Source organism: Martes martes, assembly GCF_963455335.1.
Source record: "Martes martes genome assembly, chromosome: X".
Classification (NCBI taxonomy): Eukaryota; Metazoa; Chordata; class Mammalia; order Carnivora; family Mustelidae; genus Martes; species Martes martes.
In genome coordinates, this window is record NC_137897.1 from 9,215,972 (window position 1) to 9,236,845 (window position 20,874).

General features: G+C 49.6%; 1 protein-coding gene across 2 annotated transcripts in view; it reads right to left on the reverse strand.

Moving 5' to 3' along the window:
* Window positions 1-20,533, reverse strand: part of GPM6B (glycoprotein M6B) — a gene marked incomplete at its 5' end in the record, with an annotated part of 40,158 nt that extends 19,625 nt beyond the window's left edge. For both annotated transcript variants that reach the window (XM_080795035.1, XM_080795036.1), the window contains one exon: window positions 20,473-20,533. In XM_080795035.1, coding sequence (XP_080651161.1) covers window positions 20,473-20,533 — 61 coding nt within the window. The remainder of the gene's footprint in view (window positions 1-20,472) is intronic.
* Between the last annotated feature and the right edge of the window lie 341 nt (window positions 20,534-20,874).

The following is a 20,874-nucleotide window of genomic DNA, read 5'->3' on the forward strand; positions in this document are numbered from 1 at the left end:
AGGAACAAGGGCTCAGATTCTTCCCCAGGGAAAGAGTGAGAGAGAGAGAGAGAGAGAGAGGAGGAGAAACACATGCAGGCACTCCAGCCCGCTCTCACACACACCCCCCACGCCCTCTAAACAGGGCCTTCCTTGCTACTTTGCTGATTTCCAAGGAGCCAAAAAATTAAGAAGGAAAGAAGTAACCAACGTCTGCAACTTTGAAACAACAGGCACCAGGGAAATAGAAGCAGACAGAAACCGACTTCCAAGACACAGAAGTGTCACCCGCCCGAGGCCTCCCTCCTGGATTCTGAAGGACACTAAGCAGCGGTCCCCCCACCCCCACCCCAGGGGGTGACTCTGCCCCGCTGGGGACACTGGGCAACGTCTGGAGAGATTTTCCCTTGAAAGCACACTGGGGGGGGGGGTTGCTGCCCGCTCTCATGGGCAGAGGCCAGCGACGCCACTCGACGCCCTACAGCTCACGGGACAGCCACACCACGATCAGGAGTACCCAGGTAGAATAACCCAGACAGCGTAAGCACAAAAGGTTACATCCGGGGGACTGATGGCAGCGAGTGAAGACACCTTCCATCATTACAACTGGGAATCCGCTACTGGCGCGCTGTAGGAAGAAGCCAGGGACGGCGCTGGTCACCCTGCAGGGTACCGCGCCACCCCCGCGCCACACGCGGGGACCCACACGCGCAGGGGATGTGGGGACACAAGACATCAAGAGGGTCAGCCGTGAGAAGCCCCGCCCTCAGGTGACACGGGCCGCCCTGGTCCGTGTCAAATTCTACAATTCAGACAAACGAACGAATGCTTCCACTTCACTCCGTTTGAAGAACGTGACAGCCCAGAAGTCTCCAGTCCCGCCGCACGCTAGAACGATCCGAAGAGCCTTTTCAAGCCCTGATGCCCAGATTTCCCCACAGACCCATTACATCAGGATTTCTGAGGCTGGGGCTCGCGAATCAGAGGCTCTGGCTTTTTTAAGGACAAAAGCCAGCTCCTGAAACGATCTCAGTGAGCATCCAAAGTTGGAGAACAAGCATGACAGAGAAGGGGGAAGCAACCTGTGACCCGTGGGCCACGCTCCGCTCGTCCTATGGCCTGTGGGAGTGATATCCTTTCTTATCATTTTTGCATGATATGAGGATAGGAGATTCGGCTCTCCGTGTCCATAAATAAAGTTCGACGGGCCCGCAGCCTTGCTCATTAGGTTACGTACAGCGTGCAGCTGTTTTCAAGCCGCAAAGGCAGAGCTGGGTAGTTGCCACTGATATTTGCCATCTGGCCCCTTAGGGGAAAAGTTTGCAGAGCCCTGTTAGGCAGCAGTCCTTCTCGAACTTTAACGCGCCTAGAAATTCCCTGGGGAGCTTGTTAAATGCAGATTCTGTTTAGGCAGGTGGGGGGCTGGCAGTGAGAGAAAGTGCTTCTGCACTTCTCACCCACCCCCAGATTGTTCTATTCTGCTGGCCCCACAGGCCAGAAAAGGGAATCGGGGTGGGGGGGCGGAGCTGGGGCCTGGACCATCCTGGGAGACTGGGGGCTCTTTCAGGAGGTCTGTGAGGTTAAACCTCTTTTTAGAAATACCACTAAGATATTACTGTTTTTTGTGTTTTTTTTTTTTTAAGATTCATTAATTTTATTTTTGAGGGAGAGAGAAAGAGAAAGAGAGAGCAAAGCAAGCAGGGGTTGGGGCAGAAGGAGAGAGAGAATCCTAAGTAGACTCCGTGCTGAGCACAGAGCCTGAAGTGGGGCTCGATCTCACCACCCTGAGATCCTGACCAGAGCTGAAATCAAAAGTCAGATGCCTAACCGACTGAGCCACCCAGGCACCCCTAAGATGTTACTGTTTTTACTGTGCTGACATCTGCGCGGTGACCCTGGCGACAGAGTAGCTCCCATCAGGCAGTAGCAGTGAAATGTACTCAGCTGCCAGGCGTTCTTCTCCAGCACGCATGCGTGGTTAAAAAAACAAAACAAAACAGGTAGGAGGGCGCCTGGGTGGCTCAGTCGGTTGGGCTTCGGCTTGATTACAGGTCATGATCTCAGAACTGTGAGCTGGAGCCCCGCGTCTGGTGCCATGTTCAGAGGTGGGTCTGCGATTCTCTCTCCCTTTATCCCTTTCCCACACTCTCACTCTCTCTCAATAAATCTTTTTTAAAAAATTTAAAAATAGTGGGGCATCTGGGTGGCTCAGTGGGTTAAAGCCTCTGCTTTCGGCTCAGGTCATGATCCCAGGGTCCTGGGATCGAGCCCCACATCAGGCCCTCTGCTCTGTGGGGAGTCTGCTTCCTCCTCTCTCTCTCTGCCTGCCTCTCTTGCCTACTTGTGATCTCTGTCTGTCAAATAAATAAATAAAATCCTTTAAAAAATTTTTTAAAAATAGTTTTACTGAAAAAAAAAAGTTTTACTGAAAAAGGTCCGTGACACAGTAAAGAAGTGATGAAGTTTACCAAATCACAACCTCCCAAGGATACACCTCTCGAATAGTGTGTGATGAAGCCAGAGGGAGGCACAAAGCACATCTGCGGCACACCGAAGTGTGATGGCTGTCCTAACGGAAAGTTCTAGTGTGACTGAGTTGCAAGCCAAACAAGTACTTTTTTTTTTTGTTTTGGAACATCATTTTTTCTTGAATTAGTGACAAACTCTAGCTAGGAAGACTTGGGTGTCTAGCAGACATTTTCTCAAAAATGATCTAAGTGAGCTAGACAACCATTGGCGGTATTCTGGAAACCTTATACCTGCCACAGGGAAAGTCCCAGCTTTCCCAACACCTAAAACCCTTCTGGGTGAAACTCTTGGCGATATTAACAAATGGGACTTTTTTGATGTGGCATAATGAAATGTGTCAGTATTTGGAAGATCTGCGTGACTCGGAGAACCAGTATTTTCTGCCTGACCGACATGTAAGGTTGCAAAATCACTCTTGTACACAGAGCCACTCAAAGTCCAATGGAGAGCGACAGAGTACAAAACAAGGTCACAGATATGTCTCCAGAGTCCACATTACAAATAATCTTTAGGAAACTACCACTTGTTGAATTTTAGTGTATTATCAGGAGGAGTTTCACAAATACATGGAAAGGCTATTAAACCGTTCGCAGGTATGTCGAGAGACAAAGTTTTCATCACATACCTCAAGCAAAACCAGTTATCCGAGATGCCTGGGGATGAATGCAGAGGCAGACAGGCGAACCCGGCTGTCTAGCAGGGAGTCTGGTCTCAAGGACATTTATAAAAATCTAAAACCGTACTCCTCTTCTCACTGAAGTTTTATTTTGTTCTGAAAAGTGGTTATCTTTTCTAAACACGATGTTAACGTGTAACAGATTTGTTGTTGCTATTTGAAATAAGTTCATTATTTAATAATAAGTTGGTTATAATTTCTAATGCAGAAAACATTGACAGATATAAGCCACATCAGCCAAAGGTTGTTGGGGGTCTTCAGGTATTTTTGAGAGTGTGAGGGGGACCTAACAGCCAAAAGCCTGTGAACCGCTGGCACGGGGCATGAAGAAGGTATCATGGAGTCAGTGGACGGGGAGCGTCCCGACAAAGCGCTAAATGAGAGGTCACTTGAACGACTTGCTTCTCCATTCTCTCCCGACATTCACTGACCCAAAAGTTCAACGGTCTAATGGGAAGAATGTTGCAACTATTTTTAATGATGCAAAGGAAATGGTTTTTCAACAGACCTCTTTAAATTCTTGTCCTAAAATTTATTAAATTAGAAATTATCAGGGGCGCCTGGGTGGCTCAGTCATTAAGCATCTGCCTTCGGCTCAGGTCATGATCCCGGGGTCTTGGGCTCGAGCCCTGCATCGGGCTCCCTGCTCTGTGGAGGGCCTGCTTCTCCCTCTCCCACTCCCCGTGCTTCTGCTCCCTCTCTCACTGTGTCTTTCTCTGTCAAATAAATAAATAGATAAAATCTTAAAAAAAAAAAAAAAGACATTTTCATATTTGTGGCATGTCGTGAAAATCTTAAAAACACATTAGCCTCTAACATTCGCAATATGGCGTGAGCAGTACAAGATAATTATGATCAAAGTCATGACATCTTTGCAAATTAAGAGTAAACAAATTCAAGAAACGGACACTTGGTGCCTTCCTTTGCCTTCTGTGGGAACTGGCTCTGGTTTTCCTAGCGATCGCCGTGGGGGCTCGTGGCCTAGTCCGCCGGGGGCGTGGCGAGTCGGAGAGGCTGACGGAGAGCAGGGAAAGGGTCAGGGGAGCTCTAGGGTCAGGGGAGCGATCGGACAAGCACAGAGCTCTGCAGGGTAGTCAAGAAACTTGAAAACTACGTGTAAGCTTTAGCAGCCCTCGACCTCCCGGAGCATCTGGGCGACGGCATCTGCGCGCTCCTGGTGCATTTTGCTGTGTGTAAGGGCCCGTGCTGGGCGCGGGGCGCAGGGGGCCCCACGTGACGGTGGGGTGAGGGACACAGACAGACAAGAAGCCATCTACGTGCAAGAGAGAAGAGCACCGACTCAGGGACGGGGGGGGGAGTGAGGTACGGACGGATCTCCCTACCCTGGCAGTTGGGACAGATGGACAAGCGTGCAGGGAGGGAGGAGAGGAGGCCCAGTGGGACGAGGGGCGTGTGGCAGAGGTCAGGACGTGGCCGACTCTATGGAGACACTGGGGCAGCGTCACGGGAGAAGCCGGGGGTGCTTCCCTTGGCAGGCAGCGGGGCCAGAGGCAGGTTCGTGAGCAGGCGAGTGACGAGGCCTGAGGGGCGCTGGTGAGAAATCCCTGTGGCCCGGCTGTGTAGGCGGGACTGGAGTGGGGGCGAGCAGCACGGGCCTTTCAGAGCGTTAGTCGAAGGGCACAGGGTGTGTTCCACAGAGGCAGGAAGGATGAAAATCAGACAAGGGTTGGGGCCACGAAGCAGCTGTTAATAGGAAAGCCACAGGCCCAAAATGGCGTCACTTAGGCCAAGTCCCCAAGCCAGGGGCTTAACACCTAATCTATTTGCTATGTCAACCTCTCCCAGAAATGCAGTCATAACCAGTCAGTCAGGAATTTTTTCAGTCAGCCAACGCCAGAGTCTGCCACAGGGGTCTTCATCCCCTGAGGAAAGATGAGGTCACCTGCATGAGAAGTCAGGACCCCTTGCTTTTCCCCCTAAGAGAAGAAGGGCCTTGCCTGGAACAACCCTTTCCTTCCGCTATAAATTTCTTGCCCCACCCTCCTTCTTTGAAAACCCTCCATTTTGAACAAATACTCACAGCCTCCTCTACTTGCTCGATGGGATGCCGACAGAGTCATCCATCATTTAACAGAACCAATTGGATCTTTACAATTTACTCAGTGGGATTTTTATTATTTAACACAGTCAGTGTCACAGCACATTTTACAGGAATGGCTGGGTTCGAGAAACTATGTGAATCTATGTGAACAAATCATCAGCAGGGCCATTCCAGAACATGGAAACGAACCCGGGGAGACAGGAAGCACATCGGCGGTTGGCCGGAGAGGGCAGGTGAGAGGGAGGCCATGCAGAGGGACCCGGGGACACCTGCGAGTCGAAGGACCATCTGGCCTGTGCTGCTGGTTTCGCAGGCACATTCATATGTCCAAGTTAACAAACAGGCCACTTTAAATGCGTGCACCGTGCACATGTCAATGATACCTTCCAAAGAAGAGAGAGACCTGTTTCTTAAGCTTGATGTTTACAAAAGACACTAGTAATTTTAAGAGGGTTGTGAATCTTTCTGGGGAACGAAGGATCAGCAGCCAAAGGCAGGAGCCACCCCCCACCTGGGTGGGGTAGTCTGGGGGGAGAGATTCTGTGGCTGCAGAACCCACCCTGCAGTGGCCCCACAGGTGAAGGGGCCTCTGTCCTCAAGGAGAGAAGACCACGCTCTGGGGGGAGGAAGGGCACACTTCTACCCGGAAACGTGTATACGGCTGTGGCAGGCAGCCTCCTAAGATACTCCCGAAGGTCCCCGCGCCTCCTGATGGTCACACCTTTGTGTGATTCCCTCTCCCTGAGTGCGGCCTGGACCTAGGGACGTGCTTCCCTGATGAGGTTTCCAAAGACCATGACTTCTGGCTTGCCGGAACTTTCTCTCTCATCCGCTCACTTGCTCTCTCTCATGAAGCCAGCTACCAAGTCATGAGGGATCTATGGGAAAGCACATATGGCAAAGAATCCAGAGAAGTCTTGGGCCAACAGTCTGCGAGGGAGCAAGTCCTGCCAACAAGCACGCAGTGAGCCGGGAAGTGGATTCTTCCACGGTTGGGCCTTCTGATGAAACTGCGGCCTCAGCCGACACTTATGTAGCGGCCTCACTGGACACCCAGATACCGCTAAGCCAAGCCCAGACTCCCGAGCTGCAGAAATGGAGATAACAGATGTCGTGTCTAGCTGCTAAATTCAAAATTAACTTGCCACGCAACAGTAGATAATGAATAAGCAGCCACAGCTCTGGAGTTTGCCAGTGACTCTACAACAGGATCCCCACCTTTTTTAATACAGAAAGACACAACGGCAATATAAGAACACAAGAGGAGCGGTCGTCGAATTCGGTAGTGCGGTCTGCTACGGATGTGGTGATTTAGTTTGGGGCATCTTGGTGTGTCAGTAGGTATACAAGTTGCCTTTGAATTTCAGTTTCAGAAAGGTATCTTGAACTGAAATGATACTTTGCCAGAGATGGTATAACGAGGATATAGTTTCCTAACCAAGGTTACGACCCTCTGCACATACAGTCGTGGCGCTCAAACCAGAGCACATTTGAATTGCCTGGGGAACATATTAAAACATACCAAATTCCTGGGACCCATCCCAAGGTGGGTGGGGCCCGGGAATCCAAATGTTTAACCAGCATCCTTGGTGATTCTGATTCAGGGCATCAGAGACTCATACTCTGAAACACCACTTAGAGAAATGACCCCTAAGATTAAGAAGCGCACTTGTCCTGATGAGCACTGGGTGATTAAAATAAAAACTTAAAAAAAAAAAGACCCGGGATGCCTGTAGGGTTGCAGTCAGTTGAGCAGATGGCTCTCGCTTTCTGCTCAGGTCATGACCTCAGGGTCATGAGATCGATCCCCGCTCAGGCTCCGTGCTCAGCACTGAGTCTGCTTAACACACACACACACACTCTCTATCTCTCTCTCTCCCTCCCCCCCACCCCTCTTCCCCACACACATTCTCGCTCTTTCAAATACATAAAGCTTTTTAAAAAAATGACCCCCAATATTACACTAATTAAAATAGACACAGGCTTTATAGGTCACAGAAGAGAAAATCTGAAGGATACTGGAGGGCACAGCTGATGAGAAGAACCCCCTGACATCATGTCACAAGACTTGGCTCATTACGGGGATGCTCAGAGAAGGACCTGAAAGAGACCAGAGGGGCTGAGCTTCTAGAGAGGGCCAAGGTGCTTGGAAGAAGGGCTGAACCTTAGCCTAAAGCCTGTGAACAGTGGGTCCCCTCGAGGGGCAAGGATTCTGAAGCCTGGAGAGAAGAAAAGGAGGGATCCCAGATGATGATCTCAGCAAAGTGAGTGACCAGTAAAGTCTCTGGGTGTTGTCTTCCGTAAACAGATTAAATCTGTGACGTGGGCTAAGAATGTAAGTATTTCAAGTCAAGGGTTGGCAGGATTTTCTTCCCCTGTGAAGGGCCAGAGAGCAAATATTTCTGGCTCTTCGGAGCATGTGGTTTCAACCACTCAATTCTGTTGTGGCAGGAACGCGGCCACAGACGAGCCGTACGTGAATGGGTGGGGTGTGTTCTGATAACATTTTATTTACAAAAAATGCAGTGGGTGGCATCACCAGCTTGGGCTAAGTCAAGTCCTCCCAGGAATGTCCATAAGCTCTGCTTATTACCACTGGGAAAGAGGACAGGAACGTAAACAGGGTTGTTTTAAGAGCACGAAAAGCTCATTTTGATCCCTTTACGTCCCCCAGCCTGACACTTTACCACTACAATTATTCCTTGGGGGGAAAGCACCATCCACAGAAGTTTCCAGATAAAATGCAAGCATGACGGTCTTCAGAGAAAGACTCATCCCACCTACATGACTCTCTGACACGCAGAGCTTTCTGTTTAGCACAAAAGCCATTTTATATAAGCTTTTGACAGACATGGAAACACGTGGGTGTGTGTGGCTTATTTGTGAGTGAACAGGAGGGGGTGCCCGAAAGGACACGGCCTGGGGAGGTGGGTGGACTCGAGCCTCCTGCTTCACAGCATCTCCACTTAGCTCTTAAGGGTGTCAAAAGGTCTCGAAACACAATTCATTTTCATGAACTCGAACGGAGACACAGCACACGAGGGGTATCATGAAGGGAGCCAAGACCAGATGTCACTAATTCTAAGAGACGGGGGGGGGGGGGGGGTCCGCTGCTTTGGATTATCCAAGTCGGTGGCCCTACGACCAGATGTTGTGTCTGAGAGAAAGCTCCAGATCTTCAATCCTGATCGACGTGCTTTTCATCTCTGCCTTTCTCTGTTTGCCGACTCGGAGTCGAGAGGATCAGCCACGAGACCAGGAGGCAAAGGGAGTCCTGAACACGGCAGCCGCTGTTACATAATCAAGCGTAATCACACACCAACGAGCCAGCTGATAAAAACGCACATTCATAAACGAGAAATTATACCTATTTGGCTGACATAAGAACAGCCTTTGGTAAATGAGCTCTAAAATCATGACTCGCTGTCTACGGCACGTGGTTTGTGAGGACTGCAGGTGATGCGAAAAATGGAACAATTGACCCATGGCAGGAAACCAACTGCCAAGAACTCAAACCACCACCACCACCACCACCACGACAAAACCCCCCAAACCCTCAGAAAAGTTATCGCGGGGGCCTGGGCTGTGATTCACTTGCCCTGCGTCCACGGTGAACCCCAGTTTAAGCCAAAACGCATGAGGGGTGCAGGCTGGAGATGTGAGGGGGCTCGTCTTCCCGGGTCACACCAGGGCAGCTCCCCAGAACTCGGCCGTGACCATGGGTGAGAGGACATGCGCGCGCGCGTTCCTTGGGTTTCTGGAATGATCTATGGCCCTCTCAAACCAAGCACCAGAACAATTCGGATTTGGGAAACGGGCAGAGAGGGGACTGGTGACTGGCGAAGGGGATGGTTTGGCTGCTGCTCAGCTCTCAGACTGGACACTGAGCCGCGCGTGGGCCGGCGCGTGAAGGGTCTGCCTTGGGGCATTTGCTCGGAGCCTAGAGGAAGTACCAGCATCTAGCGAGTCACTGGGGTATAATAAGGAACGCGACGAGGGACATTTGAGAGTCTCTCCTAAGCTTGCACCAGCGGTCCCCTCGCCCCCTCCTTGCCACAAGGAGACAGACCTTTCCCGCTTGCGCTGCCCCTCCCCCACACCCCCTCACCAAGACTTTAAACCAAGGTCCCCCAGGAGGCCTGGCCTCAGACAAGCAGAAGAGAGAATCCAAGGTCACCGTCCTTCAAACTAACCAGAACTCGGGGCCTCGATGACCTGCCTCTCCACAGACAGACGGGGAGGACTGAAGCCCCGGGGCCGTCCTCAGCCTTTGCCAAAGACAGAGAGACTTCTGGATCTCAGAGGATAAAAAATCGCTTCTTCAATTCCTTTCCAGGTCTCCCTTCTTACTACTCGGGCCTTCCTCTGAGCTAGGGCTTCTCAACTTTAACGCGTGTTGTTGGAACCATCTGGAAATCCTGCTGAGACGCGAGCTGTGAGCCAGCAGGTTTGGGGTGGGGCCCGAGACTCTGCATTTGTCACAGGTTCCAGGTGAGGCCGGTCCGCAGATCTCACTCGGAGCAGAGGACCCAGCCTCCGGGGCCTCCACTCGGAAGCCTGCACCACACCGTCTACACCAGCCTCGAGCAGCCCCACTGGGAAAGCCAGTTGGGGCAGCAGGCGGAGGGGCTCGCTGCTGCCATGGCCGCGTACAGGACGGGCACTTTCCTTTGGCAGAGATCAGCTCGGCCTCTCTGGAAACCTCTCCCCCGCCCCGTGGAAAGAAACTGAGAACTCGGTTGGGGGGGGGGGGAGGGGACACACCAGAGCCATATGGAATTCTCTATTTTTTCCCTCACACCATCTGGTTTGGGATCTAAGTACAGAATGGCAACTGCGTTGATGTAAGAGCCAACAAGCTCTCCAAGCGACTGGGAAGGCGCTCACTCGGCTGGGTCGGGTCCCCTCGCACCAGGGCCACGTGGCTGGTTCCAGCCACAAACCGTCCCCAGGGTGTGTGCCCAGGAGGCACGTGCATTCCAGGGACCGCAGTCAGTACAGACAAAAAGGTCAGACTGTGTGCGCTTTGAAAAGGCCACTGCAGGATCTGGGAAGATGATTCTAGAAATCAGGTTTAGGGCTTTTGTTTTCTCCCCCTCAGACGAGAGCCTGCTTGCTTGTTCACAGAATTCTCACATGAAGTCTTACCGGCAACGGGATACTGTCAGACTTCTGTGTTTCTCCTCAGAGTGTTCCAGAATTCCAAAAGCTCTGAAAACGCAGGATGGGGGGTTTTGGTGTAGCTTACCTGGCAGCAAAACTGGTTCAGATCTAAGATTACTTGGCGCTTTCTAGCAGTTTCTGGTAACTTGGAGGCCTTCCTGTCCTGGTACCAAGTATCTCCCCCTCCCCCGCAAACTGTGCATATCTAAAGGTCCTGGGGCCAGTGGGGGGGGCGCTTTTTAAAAACAGCATGAGATACCCTTTACCTATACAATTCACCTGTGCCAAGTGTGCAGTTCGATGGCTCTGAGTTGTGTGAACATCACCGCAATGTGACTTTAAAAACTTCCCCTCAGTCTAAAAAGGATTCCTTGTAACCATTAGCAGTCACGGCCTACACTCCCTTTCCTCCAGCCTCTGACAAACAGGAATCCATGTTCTGTCTCTGTGCATTTGTTAATTCTGGAAATATAATATAAATGGAATCAGACAATAGTTGGTCTTTTAAGTCTGGCTTCTCTCACTCGGTGTAATGTTTTTGAGATTCACCCAAGTTATAAGACGTAGCAACATCTCTTTCCACTTTACTGCTGAAAAGTATTGCACTATACGAATAGATCATGTCTAACAGCAATTCTTCAATCAAGATTCCAGAACCCTCTCCATCCCTGCAAGGATCTATGAGAACAGATGTCTATGTCACTTCTCGCTCACTGTTTCTAACTGGACCACGCGCGCGCGCACACACACTTCTGGTGCCTGACGGCCATAGGTCAAAAGAAAAAAATGCGTAATTCAAGACGTAGAAATCCGAAATCAGACTTCATGTTAATCAACCTGAAGCCACAATATGGGTTTTGGTTTTGAAGGAAAAAGTTGTATTAAAGTGATGATGGGTGTTAGACTTCGGAACTCAATGCATGCCCTGCACCGTACCTCGGGGTTGCTCTTTCTTGAGTTGTAGATCCTACACGATCATTTCTGACCGATTCCTGAAAAAGTATGCAGTGCACGCATTGGGGAGAAGTAACACTACGGAACACTAAGGAATCACGAAAAACCGCCACCATCCCCTTCTATCCACATTTTAAATAACTTGAAGTTATAAATAACTTGAAGTCCTCTGACTTTTCGCTAACTGAGCCGGGTCCTAAGATAGGTGTAGACTTTGGGAACGGGGAGGGCGGGCGTTCTCCCCGCTTCTGGGTCCCCACATCTCACTCCAACCTAGAACCTCGCAGTCCCGGGAGGCCAGTGTTCCTTGCGAGCGCGGAAACTGGAAACCAGACCCGCCGGACCTACCTGATGGGATCGAGTACAGTTATCGGATCCTCATGTCATGGGCTTGGATTTTTCCTTCTCAAGCACAGTGATGTTCAAACAGACTGCTGCAAAGCAGTGGGGCCGGGAAGCCACCTGGGGACACTCTCGGCCCTCTTGGAGCCAAGGCTCCTGGAGCGCCCCGGCCCCGTTCTCGGTGTTGTGGAGGAGGACACACGTGACACCCACCGCCACCCCCCGTTACTGGTTCAGACATTCACAATTTCGGAGTTACCCCCAAGCTTTATGTCATTGCACACTGCTCCCTTTGAGAAGAGGAGGTGAGGGCAAGGAAAGGGGAAGGAGGGAGAAGAAAGAGGCCAAAGATGGGGTGGAATGGAGAGGAGGAGAGAAAAACAAAAGATGATTAAAAAAATCGTCAAGGGCCAATTCCACCCGCGCCCCTGCGAACAAATCAATGCATCAAACAAAACATAAAATAGCACCACACTGAAAGAGCCATTACAAATAATATTAAAGGTAACAGTTGACTTGCTATTTGAACTCGGCCCGAGGCTGTATTTACCTGGACTGCTCAAGGGGCTAGCCCTGTCCCCCAGGGTCGGCACGGGACGGTACTGGTGGTTCTTTGAGCCTGGGTACATCCAGTGGTACCTGCCAATTTCCATTTCAGCTCTGCTGTTCACTGCCAATTTCAGGTGGCAAAGAGTCAGTGTCTCTATCTCCAGCAAAGGTTCTACATCAGCATTTACTCTCTTACCATACAGTTAAAGGACACGACGAGTTTAAAAAACACGCGACTGAAATGCAACCTTTCTGTACCGGCTGATCACCGAGGCAGGAAGCATCGAGAGCGCTGCAGTCTCCTCCGTTCTTGACGTTGACAAACTCACCCGAACTGCCTTTTCCTTTTCCTTTTTGTCACCAGGATGTCCCCCCGCCTCCACCCCGCCCCTCAGAACACTCACTTTGGGCAGACGCTATTTAGGGTGGAAATCTGGCTTCTCCCAAGACTGCTGGTCTTTTTGGTTGTTTCCCTTTTGGACCGACAGAGCGTCATAATCACGGCCTCCGTGGTGGGGCCCGGCTGCAGCCTTGAAAACCTGGCCAGCGGGCCCATGGCCTGCTGAATCTTGGACCAAACTCCTGTCCTCCCACGGACACCTGCGGTATTCTCTGTCAGCTCGTCTTAAGCTCAGTCCTTCGGAGTCTAGAATGTTCTGGATTAAGTCCTGTTCCAATGACCTCCCAGTGTTTTAGAGAAAATGGGCTGCCGGTCTTGGGCTCCAACCCCTGCTTCCTCACACACATGGTGACGAGTGGCCTCCTGGGAACTCGGGTCCCTGTGTCATAAGAGGACTCTCTTTCCCACTTCTTAAGGGACTGGAGAGAAAGCTACGGGTCTGCCCGTGTGCCTGGCCCGGAAAAGGCTGCTCGTAACTATGAGTGCAGCCACAGTCTTAAAATCCCTAAGAGCTCAGAAGGTCAAGTATGGCCAGTTCACGTACGCCAATCACACAGAACCTCACAAGGGGCTCGGGGGCGCAAATATTTAAGGAGAAAAAGGGATTCTGATGTTGACAGCGGCCATGATTCCATCAGCAGGAGGTCAGAACGCTCCACGGGGCCCCAGAGCCAACAGCCACAGACAAAGCAAATGCCTGACCAGGGGCACGGAGCACCTCGCAAAGCCTTCACAGAACCCCCTCGGAAGCGTGTGCGGTCTCCGAAAGCTCCCGGGGTTCTCTCCCACTGGTGAGTGGGGGCTTTTCCGGGTGCTGTTTCAGGGAAAGCCTTGATGGCTTCCACCAACTCTTAAAGGACATGCAAAGAAGTTTAAAGATGTTCAAAAGGGGTGGGGAAAAAAAAAAAAAAAGGATGCTACAGCAAGGTCAGACCTGCGCAAGGACCTGCTCGCTGCTGTCTGGTGGTCAGCCCGCGTTTACGGGGCGCTGGTGAGACGCCAGGCACCACGCCAAGCACGCTGCACCTGTTCCCTCCATCATCCAAGGTCACGATGTCTGCCCCCACCGTCCTATGACATCGGGGCTCTGAGGAGTCTACCCTTCCAGATGGAGCGAGCGAGGGCAAGAAGAAGGTCAGTCGCCACCCCCCACCCCCCACCCCCCATCATGCAGCTAGGGGAGGAGGAGCCCGGGGCCGCGCCTGGGCCATGTGACAACAGAGGACAGGCCTCGAGACCACCAGGCCGGCCCCCTGTGGCGGGCGCAGCTGCTCCAAGTCCCTGCTCTTTCGCGGAGGCAGCGGTCCTCCCGACAAGAGATTCTCTGAGGTCAGTGTGGGGGTGAGCTGTGCTTCTGTGCCTCCCCAGGAAAGGGCGCAGGTCCCAAGCGCCTGGTGTTACCTCAGGGTTCTGGAAAGGACTTAACTCTCAAGTTGCCCTGGGTTTAGAGCGCCACGGCCCTGCTCAGGAGATGCTCTCTCGGATGCGGGTTGGGCTACGTTGTCTGAGAGCAACGACACCCAGTCTTTACTCGAGCACTTTTGATCTGGAAATGTGTCATCGTCCTCTCAATACCATTTTTCTCGCCATGCCCAACGCACAGCAGGTGCCCCATCAAATGTCTGCTGGGACAGTATCTGGTTGAAGGCAAGGCAGCATCCTGGGACCCTGTGGACCAAGACACGGACCTCCGGGTCCCCCACCACACTGACCTCACCCAGGCCAGGCCATGCATCTCTGCACGGACACAGCCATTCTCTGTTCTCCTCTCCTCATGCATGGGGAAGTCTCCAGACAGTCAGGCAATCAGGCACAGGCTGCTAGGCAAGGACAATAAAGAACCAGGGACTGCCCAAAGCTTCTAGGTTTTCTGACCAAAACATGGCGGCCATGCCAGACATGCTTCGTTCAGCGTAAATACTGCCTCTCCAGCAGACGTGGCGATGGGGTCAGCAAGTGGGTGGCTGTTTTCCAGTCCTTCTGGGAAGGCCTTTTCACAACAGTAAATTTTTCCCCGTGAAAGAAAAGAAAATCATGTCTGTTTCCCATTTTGGAACCAAATCTTGGGAGACGTTAAATATTAAGACTAATTCTAAAATCTCAAAGAGCACGGTATACGTTTCGTTTAAAAAGGCCAGGGTCCCAACGTTTATGAGGGAGTCACAGGATTGCAAGGAGAAGCCTCGGCTTGAATGGTCTGTTAAGACAGTGTCGATGTGTCGATGCTGGGCAGCTGGCAAGAAATGGGAAAACGTTCGCACACAGCCAGGAAAGTCCCTGCTGAGGCCCTACCGAGGGAAGGCGGCAAATATTCCCGCCAGGGAGCGGAAGCCAGGGACGGGCAGGAGACCTCCCAAGTCAGTGACATCTGAGCTACTACAGACAGCTGGGGCTGAGGGGAGCCGTGGTGGCTAATGGTGACAGTCACAACCATGGGCGGTCATCACCAAAGGTGGGTATGAAGCAGAAAATGGGGAACTGAGGAAAACAAAACGATGCCTTGTACCTTTTTTTCCCATTTACTTAGAGAGTGTGATGTATTTCTGCGACAAGGCTGGAATAACTGAACTACGGGCCGGTCTACTTTCTGGCATCTACGAAATTATCACTGGGGCCAACAAAGTGTCAAAGACCGAGCCTCCTTCGAGAGACCATACTCCCTAGGCAAGGTCTTCGAAAGCTGGATCTATCGTCCTTCATTCGTGGGTATTATTTCAAATATTAAAGGAAAGCCCTAACACCACCACGAGAAATGGCAGAGGTCAGCCAACGATGGCCACCTGTTTTTGTCAATAAAGTTTTATCGGCGCTCGGCCACATTCATTGGTTCATATACTATCCATGGCTGTTTCACGCTACAGCCGTAGATCTGAGTAGTTACAACAGAGACTGTGTGGCCTACAAAGCCTAAAATACTTATTCCCTGGCCCTTCGTGGATGAAGTGTGCTGACCCTGGCTACGGAACGTGGCTGGTAAGGCTTGGATATAGAAAGAAGTCAACGCCATTAATCCATTCGGCCTCTAAGACAGGAAGTTAGTTTATTTTCTCTTTTTCACACGTGTCTGGAAGAGACAGGTCCCTGGACAGGCTGAGGAGGAAAGTTCTCCCCTCTGCTACTGTCGTCCTGCTATGTAATCCGCCACTGAGACGGCAAAATTACGGTTAAAACCAAGATCCTGCTATACGTCCCTGAGATGAGTTAAGGGCCCCTGTACTCCTGTGCAGTGTGCTGGGAGGATAGAGGACGGGTGATGTTTCAAAGGAGAGTATTATTAAATGAACGAATGAACAACCAGGCACATTTGTGCAGCTGACACTGGAGTCTCCCTTTCTTACAAGCGAGTGTGTGTCGCCTAGTTCCTCCACCCCACTGCCATCCCTATTCCTGGCCGGCCATCTCACAGGGCTGGACCTTTGGTCCCAAGGAGAAAAAAGCAAGAACGTGTCTCTGGAACAATCCCATCCATCACCAAGTCCCAGTGAGGGGAAATTTACATCGTGGGGACGCTCACTGGCTGTTTCACACCTTCTCTGATACATCAAGGCTCCCAAGTCATGTCATCAAGATGATTTACTCTAAATCGACTTGTAGTTTCAAGTCACGGAATAACGCGATTCATAACAGGACAATCGGAACTTGAGGTTTCCACCCAATTTCAAGCAAGGCAAATCTAAATTTCCAGAAAGGGGTTGGAATTCTTTGTCTCCTAAAATAGCAAGGCCAAGCCTTACAAAATATGCTAATGGAAGCAACCGCATAAAAGTAGGAGATGCGCCAAATGGCTCATTGAGATCTTCACCACGCTTAACTTTCTAAAAAAAATAAAGTAAAATAAAATAAGGTAAAAGCAAGCTGTCTCATACCTACCACATACGTCCGGCACCATCTGGCCTGCCAGGCCTTTCTCTACAGCCTAGTCCCCAGACACCCTCTCTTCAAATGTCCTCCTTGGCAGATCCTTCGAGGGAAAAACTACATCTAAAACTTTCAGGACTCACATAATCAAGTTAGAAATTGTCAATAAAAGATCTCAAAATCAAATCATGTCTACATCACCAGGAAGAGCATGACACATTAAATGTGTCCCTCAGGGTTTTTAGCTCACAGGCCATATATTCTAGAAGAGTTTTCTTCCTAAAAAAAAAAAAAAAGAAGACAGGGCCCAGAGTGCACGCATTTAAACTGCAACGAACAAAACCTAACCTAAACACATAAGACATGACATTTGATCTAAAAATTTAAATGAATGTGTCAGTTTCTCTACCCAAGTCAACAATCTGAATTCGTTTCTTACGCTGCTTACATCCTGGAGTGTATTTCCAATTACACATTATTTCCCATTTGCTATGTTGTTCTTCCTTTTTGGTTTGATGCCTGGAGCTCTCGAAATTATTTCAGTGGTAATTCCAGGCACTTTAACTACCTCGACTCTAATGGTTCCAGTAGATTCCAATTCCCTACATGTAATAAAAACAATTTGCATCACAAATTTTTTCCCCCGCACACCACAGCAATTGAATCAATTGTTTTTCTACCCTTGACTGAGCACTCCCAGCACTTCGAGATGCACTGGTTTTCAGAAATGAATGGACATCAAGTAATCCTCCACAGAAATAAATAGAAACCTAGCTCTCCCTCTCTTGACTGGTGAGGCCCATGATCTGGTTCTTTGATTCTGTCCTATTCAGTCCTTCCACTAACCTCACTTCAGTGACACTCTTTATTCAGTCCTCGCGCTTCAATTGAATGTGTCCCATGTAAAAACCGTTATTTGTAATAACCCGGCATTTCTCACAGCCTTCTGAGAAGACCAGCTTGCTTTCCCTAAACATTTCTGAATATCTCCTGAATACTTCTGGGGGAATTTTGACCATCTAAGTAGTGTTCTGTGGCAAGAGCCATGAGGCAGTTTCAAAAACATACACATACACACACACATATATATATATTTTTTAAGGATTTGGATTATGTTTTTTGTTGAAATAGGAACAAAGTCCTCCCAATTTAAAGAAATAGCTCTCTTTGTCCTGCTGAAGGAAGTGAGGCCACCTAACGAAGTTGAGGTCAATTTATAAAGTTAAGTTTAATTTCTTTTCTTAATCATATTCCAAATAATTCTCCAAAGAAGTAATGATTCAAAGCTAGAATTCCCACTGGGCAATAAGACCCCAGATTAAGAGGCAGGTATAGCCCTTAGCACCAACTACTAAAAACAAATGGGAAAGGAGGAACAGAGAAGGGGAAAAAATAGATGTGCGTGAAAAACTGTGTGGGAAGTGACAAAATGTACAGGATTAGATTTCGGAAATTAAATCCCTTGCTGAAAGGCTTGAAAGAAAAAACACAAAAAACCCAGATCCACCAGCTCAAGAATTACATAATGCCTTCTCCAATTATGTCAAAATTTTCAATGTACATTTCAAAGAAATCAACACTTATCTTGTATATTTCAAATGAAATCGGAGTGACAAGCAGGCAGAAACATTTGTGACTGTCACTTCATGCCTGTGTGTGTGCGTGTGTGTCTATGTGTGTGTGCCCAGAATGACAATGGGCGAGCAAACTGGGAAATGACAAAGATGATACTTGTCTGGGTTTTTGACTTGGGTGCAGCTGGCATGTGAACTTGTTCGTCTAAATTAAGATGAGCAGAGAAGCCATCCTCCAGATCGGCATAAATGGTCCCGTAGTGACCACAGCCCCCGTGGTGGCAGCAGACACACACGCCCGGGTGGGCCCGTGTGCTTACTCACGCCTGAACTCTACATGTGACGGCAGCTTGTGTTCACCTGCCATTTCCAAATGACCTCCACAGCTAGTGTTTATCCATGTTGGCAATTTTTAAAGTTCCTCCAGGCATTGTCTCTTGCTTCTGATTTTGTCTCTGAAACCGTGGCTAACTAGCTAACGAGGTTTTGCCTACAGACGGTCGATGCCGGTAGTACAGCCCGTAGATTTGGTGTTAAATAGGATTTAATTGCTGTAAAATAACAGCCGTCCATAACTAAATGAGAATGAACTACGCAGTTGTGCAGTAAGGATTTTATCCTGGTTTTATGCCCCTCGCTTACTTTTGGAGAGGAAAACAAAAAAGGTATGGTTTTGCAGAGACCAAGATGGTTTTATTAATGGTTTTTCAATGGTTACTTTGATTTATTAATATGGCAAATACCATATTAATAAAAAAGCGGGCACTACATGAAATCACCTGTTTTAGGAAAACATCGCTGTGAACCATGAGAGGCTAGTACGTGATTAGGCCCTTGCAAACTTCACCTCTCAAGATCACGGAAATCAATCGTTACTTTTATCTCCATTCCTCAGCTTCATAAATACTCCCCGGAGCTTCTCTTTACTGCTCTTTGGCCACTCATATAAGTTAAAAATACATACATACGAGAAAAGGCAAAGTTTCTGTTTTGTTTCATTGGGGTGGGGGAGGCAGGTTTCATGCAGGGATTGAATTTAACTGCCAATTTTAAAATTACAATTCTTAATGGCACTGAAATACACACTTCAAAATGGTTACAATGGCAAACTTCGTGTTATGCAGATGTCATCAGACTCTGAAATTTAATTAGTTGAAAAAATGAAATAATGAAATTGCGCTGCTTACGAAACGATGTTATTAAAGTGCCGTGTACGGGAGAAATTCTGCATAAACACAAGCAGCTTTCTACCCAAGCCTGCTGTTAGGCTCAAGCACATGAAATTGCCATGTTTGTAGGTGTAAAATGGTTGGCTATTTCACACAGCTGAACCAACATCTTCCTAAGTCAAACGGAGTTGTGCTCCCGCCCTGCAAAATCACTATTGTTTTGTGCCTATCGGTCGGTCTCAGGGCCGTGGGAAATAACCTTGGCATGAAGGCTGGTGATATTAGAGCCACTGCAGGTGTAGAACCCGTTCCTGTGTCTTAGGAGAGTCTGTAACTTTGCCTGAGGGAGACAGGTGAGCGGCATCTCACCGCATTGTAATTTAACAGTGGCTGAGCGCATTCTATGGGCTATCGCGCTTGAGATCAGTTTTTATCTAGGAAAAAAAACAGATGAATTTTATCTTCTACTTTCTGTCATTTTCTTACTGCAAAACACTTACTTCTCTAAAAAGGCCATTCCCTATGTCAGCATTATGATAAGACTCCACTGTAGGGACAGGACCTTCACCAATTCTCCTCCTCCAAATCTCCAAGTCATAAACGGCAGGGGAGCCCCCACCCCTCTCCATCAGCACCAGGGCCACAAAGCTGATGTCCCCTCTCTGAAGCTCCCACTGTAAATGGTTATCACATGTCACAGTCAGGACCCGATGCCTGGAAAGAACTATTATACTCAATAAGAAAACTAGAAAATGTCCAAAATCACTACGGCATTAGCGGAACCAAAGCCATTTAGTTTGCGCCCCCCCCCACCCCCCCACCCCCCAGTTCTTCCCCAGCATTAGCAGAAAACAACGCATTCCATGCCCCTGGAATATAACATGCAGAACCTGGGACCTAAGTTATGACTCATTATATTAATGAAAAAAAAAAACAAAACAAAAAGACCGTTTCCCCAGTTCAGCTACCCAAGGTGACAAACTGCGGACATCCTGGGAGATCCCACATTCGGTAGGAAGATCTGGAACAGGACTGGGCTGAAGGAAGGCTGCTCTATTAATTTAACATCAGCCTACAGGCAAAAACCACCCTGAAAGCAAGACCATGCCAGAGGGATTGTTTCAGAGCTCTTTTCCAAGAGACACAAAACCGGGCTACCCCTTTGAAAGCACCCCAGTGAAAAGCTGGAAACAGGCTATTGTCAGAGCGCTGGGTACCTTTTCTCTCTTGGCTTTGTTCAGTATTTTCCTCGGCTGCAGTTTCCATGGCTGGCTTCATACCATCCACCAAAAATGCTTTTCCCCGCTCCCCCAACACACACTTTTCCCCTCCTCTTCCTTTTCTTTTGGGCTCCCCTCCGTCTCTTATTTACACCGCGTGATTGAGAGGTTCTGTTCTTCCCTACAGTAGATTACAGTCCCTTCCAAGATGCAAGAGGCTCGGCAGCGTCCGTTTCCCCTCTGCCTACTGGTCCACAAAGACGGCTGCCAAGGAGCCGGCGGCCGCACGTCAGCGAGGATCCCAGTTAGAACGCGGCCATCCCGCGCCCGGTCCCACTGCGGCTCCCCGGGGACGGCCGCGCCCCCGCCCGCCTGCCCGCGCCGCTCGCTCCCGGCCAG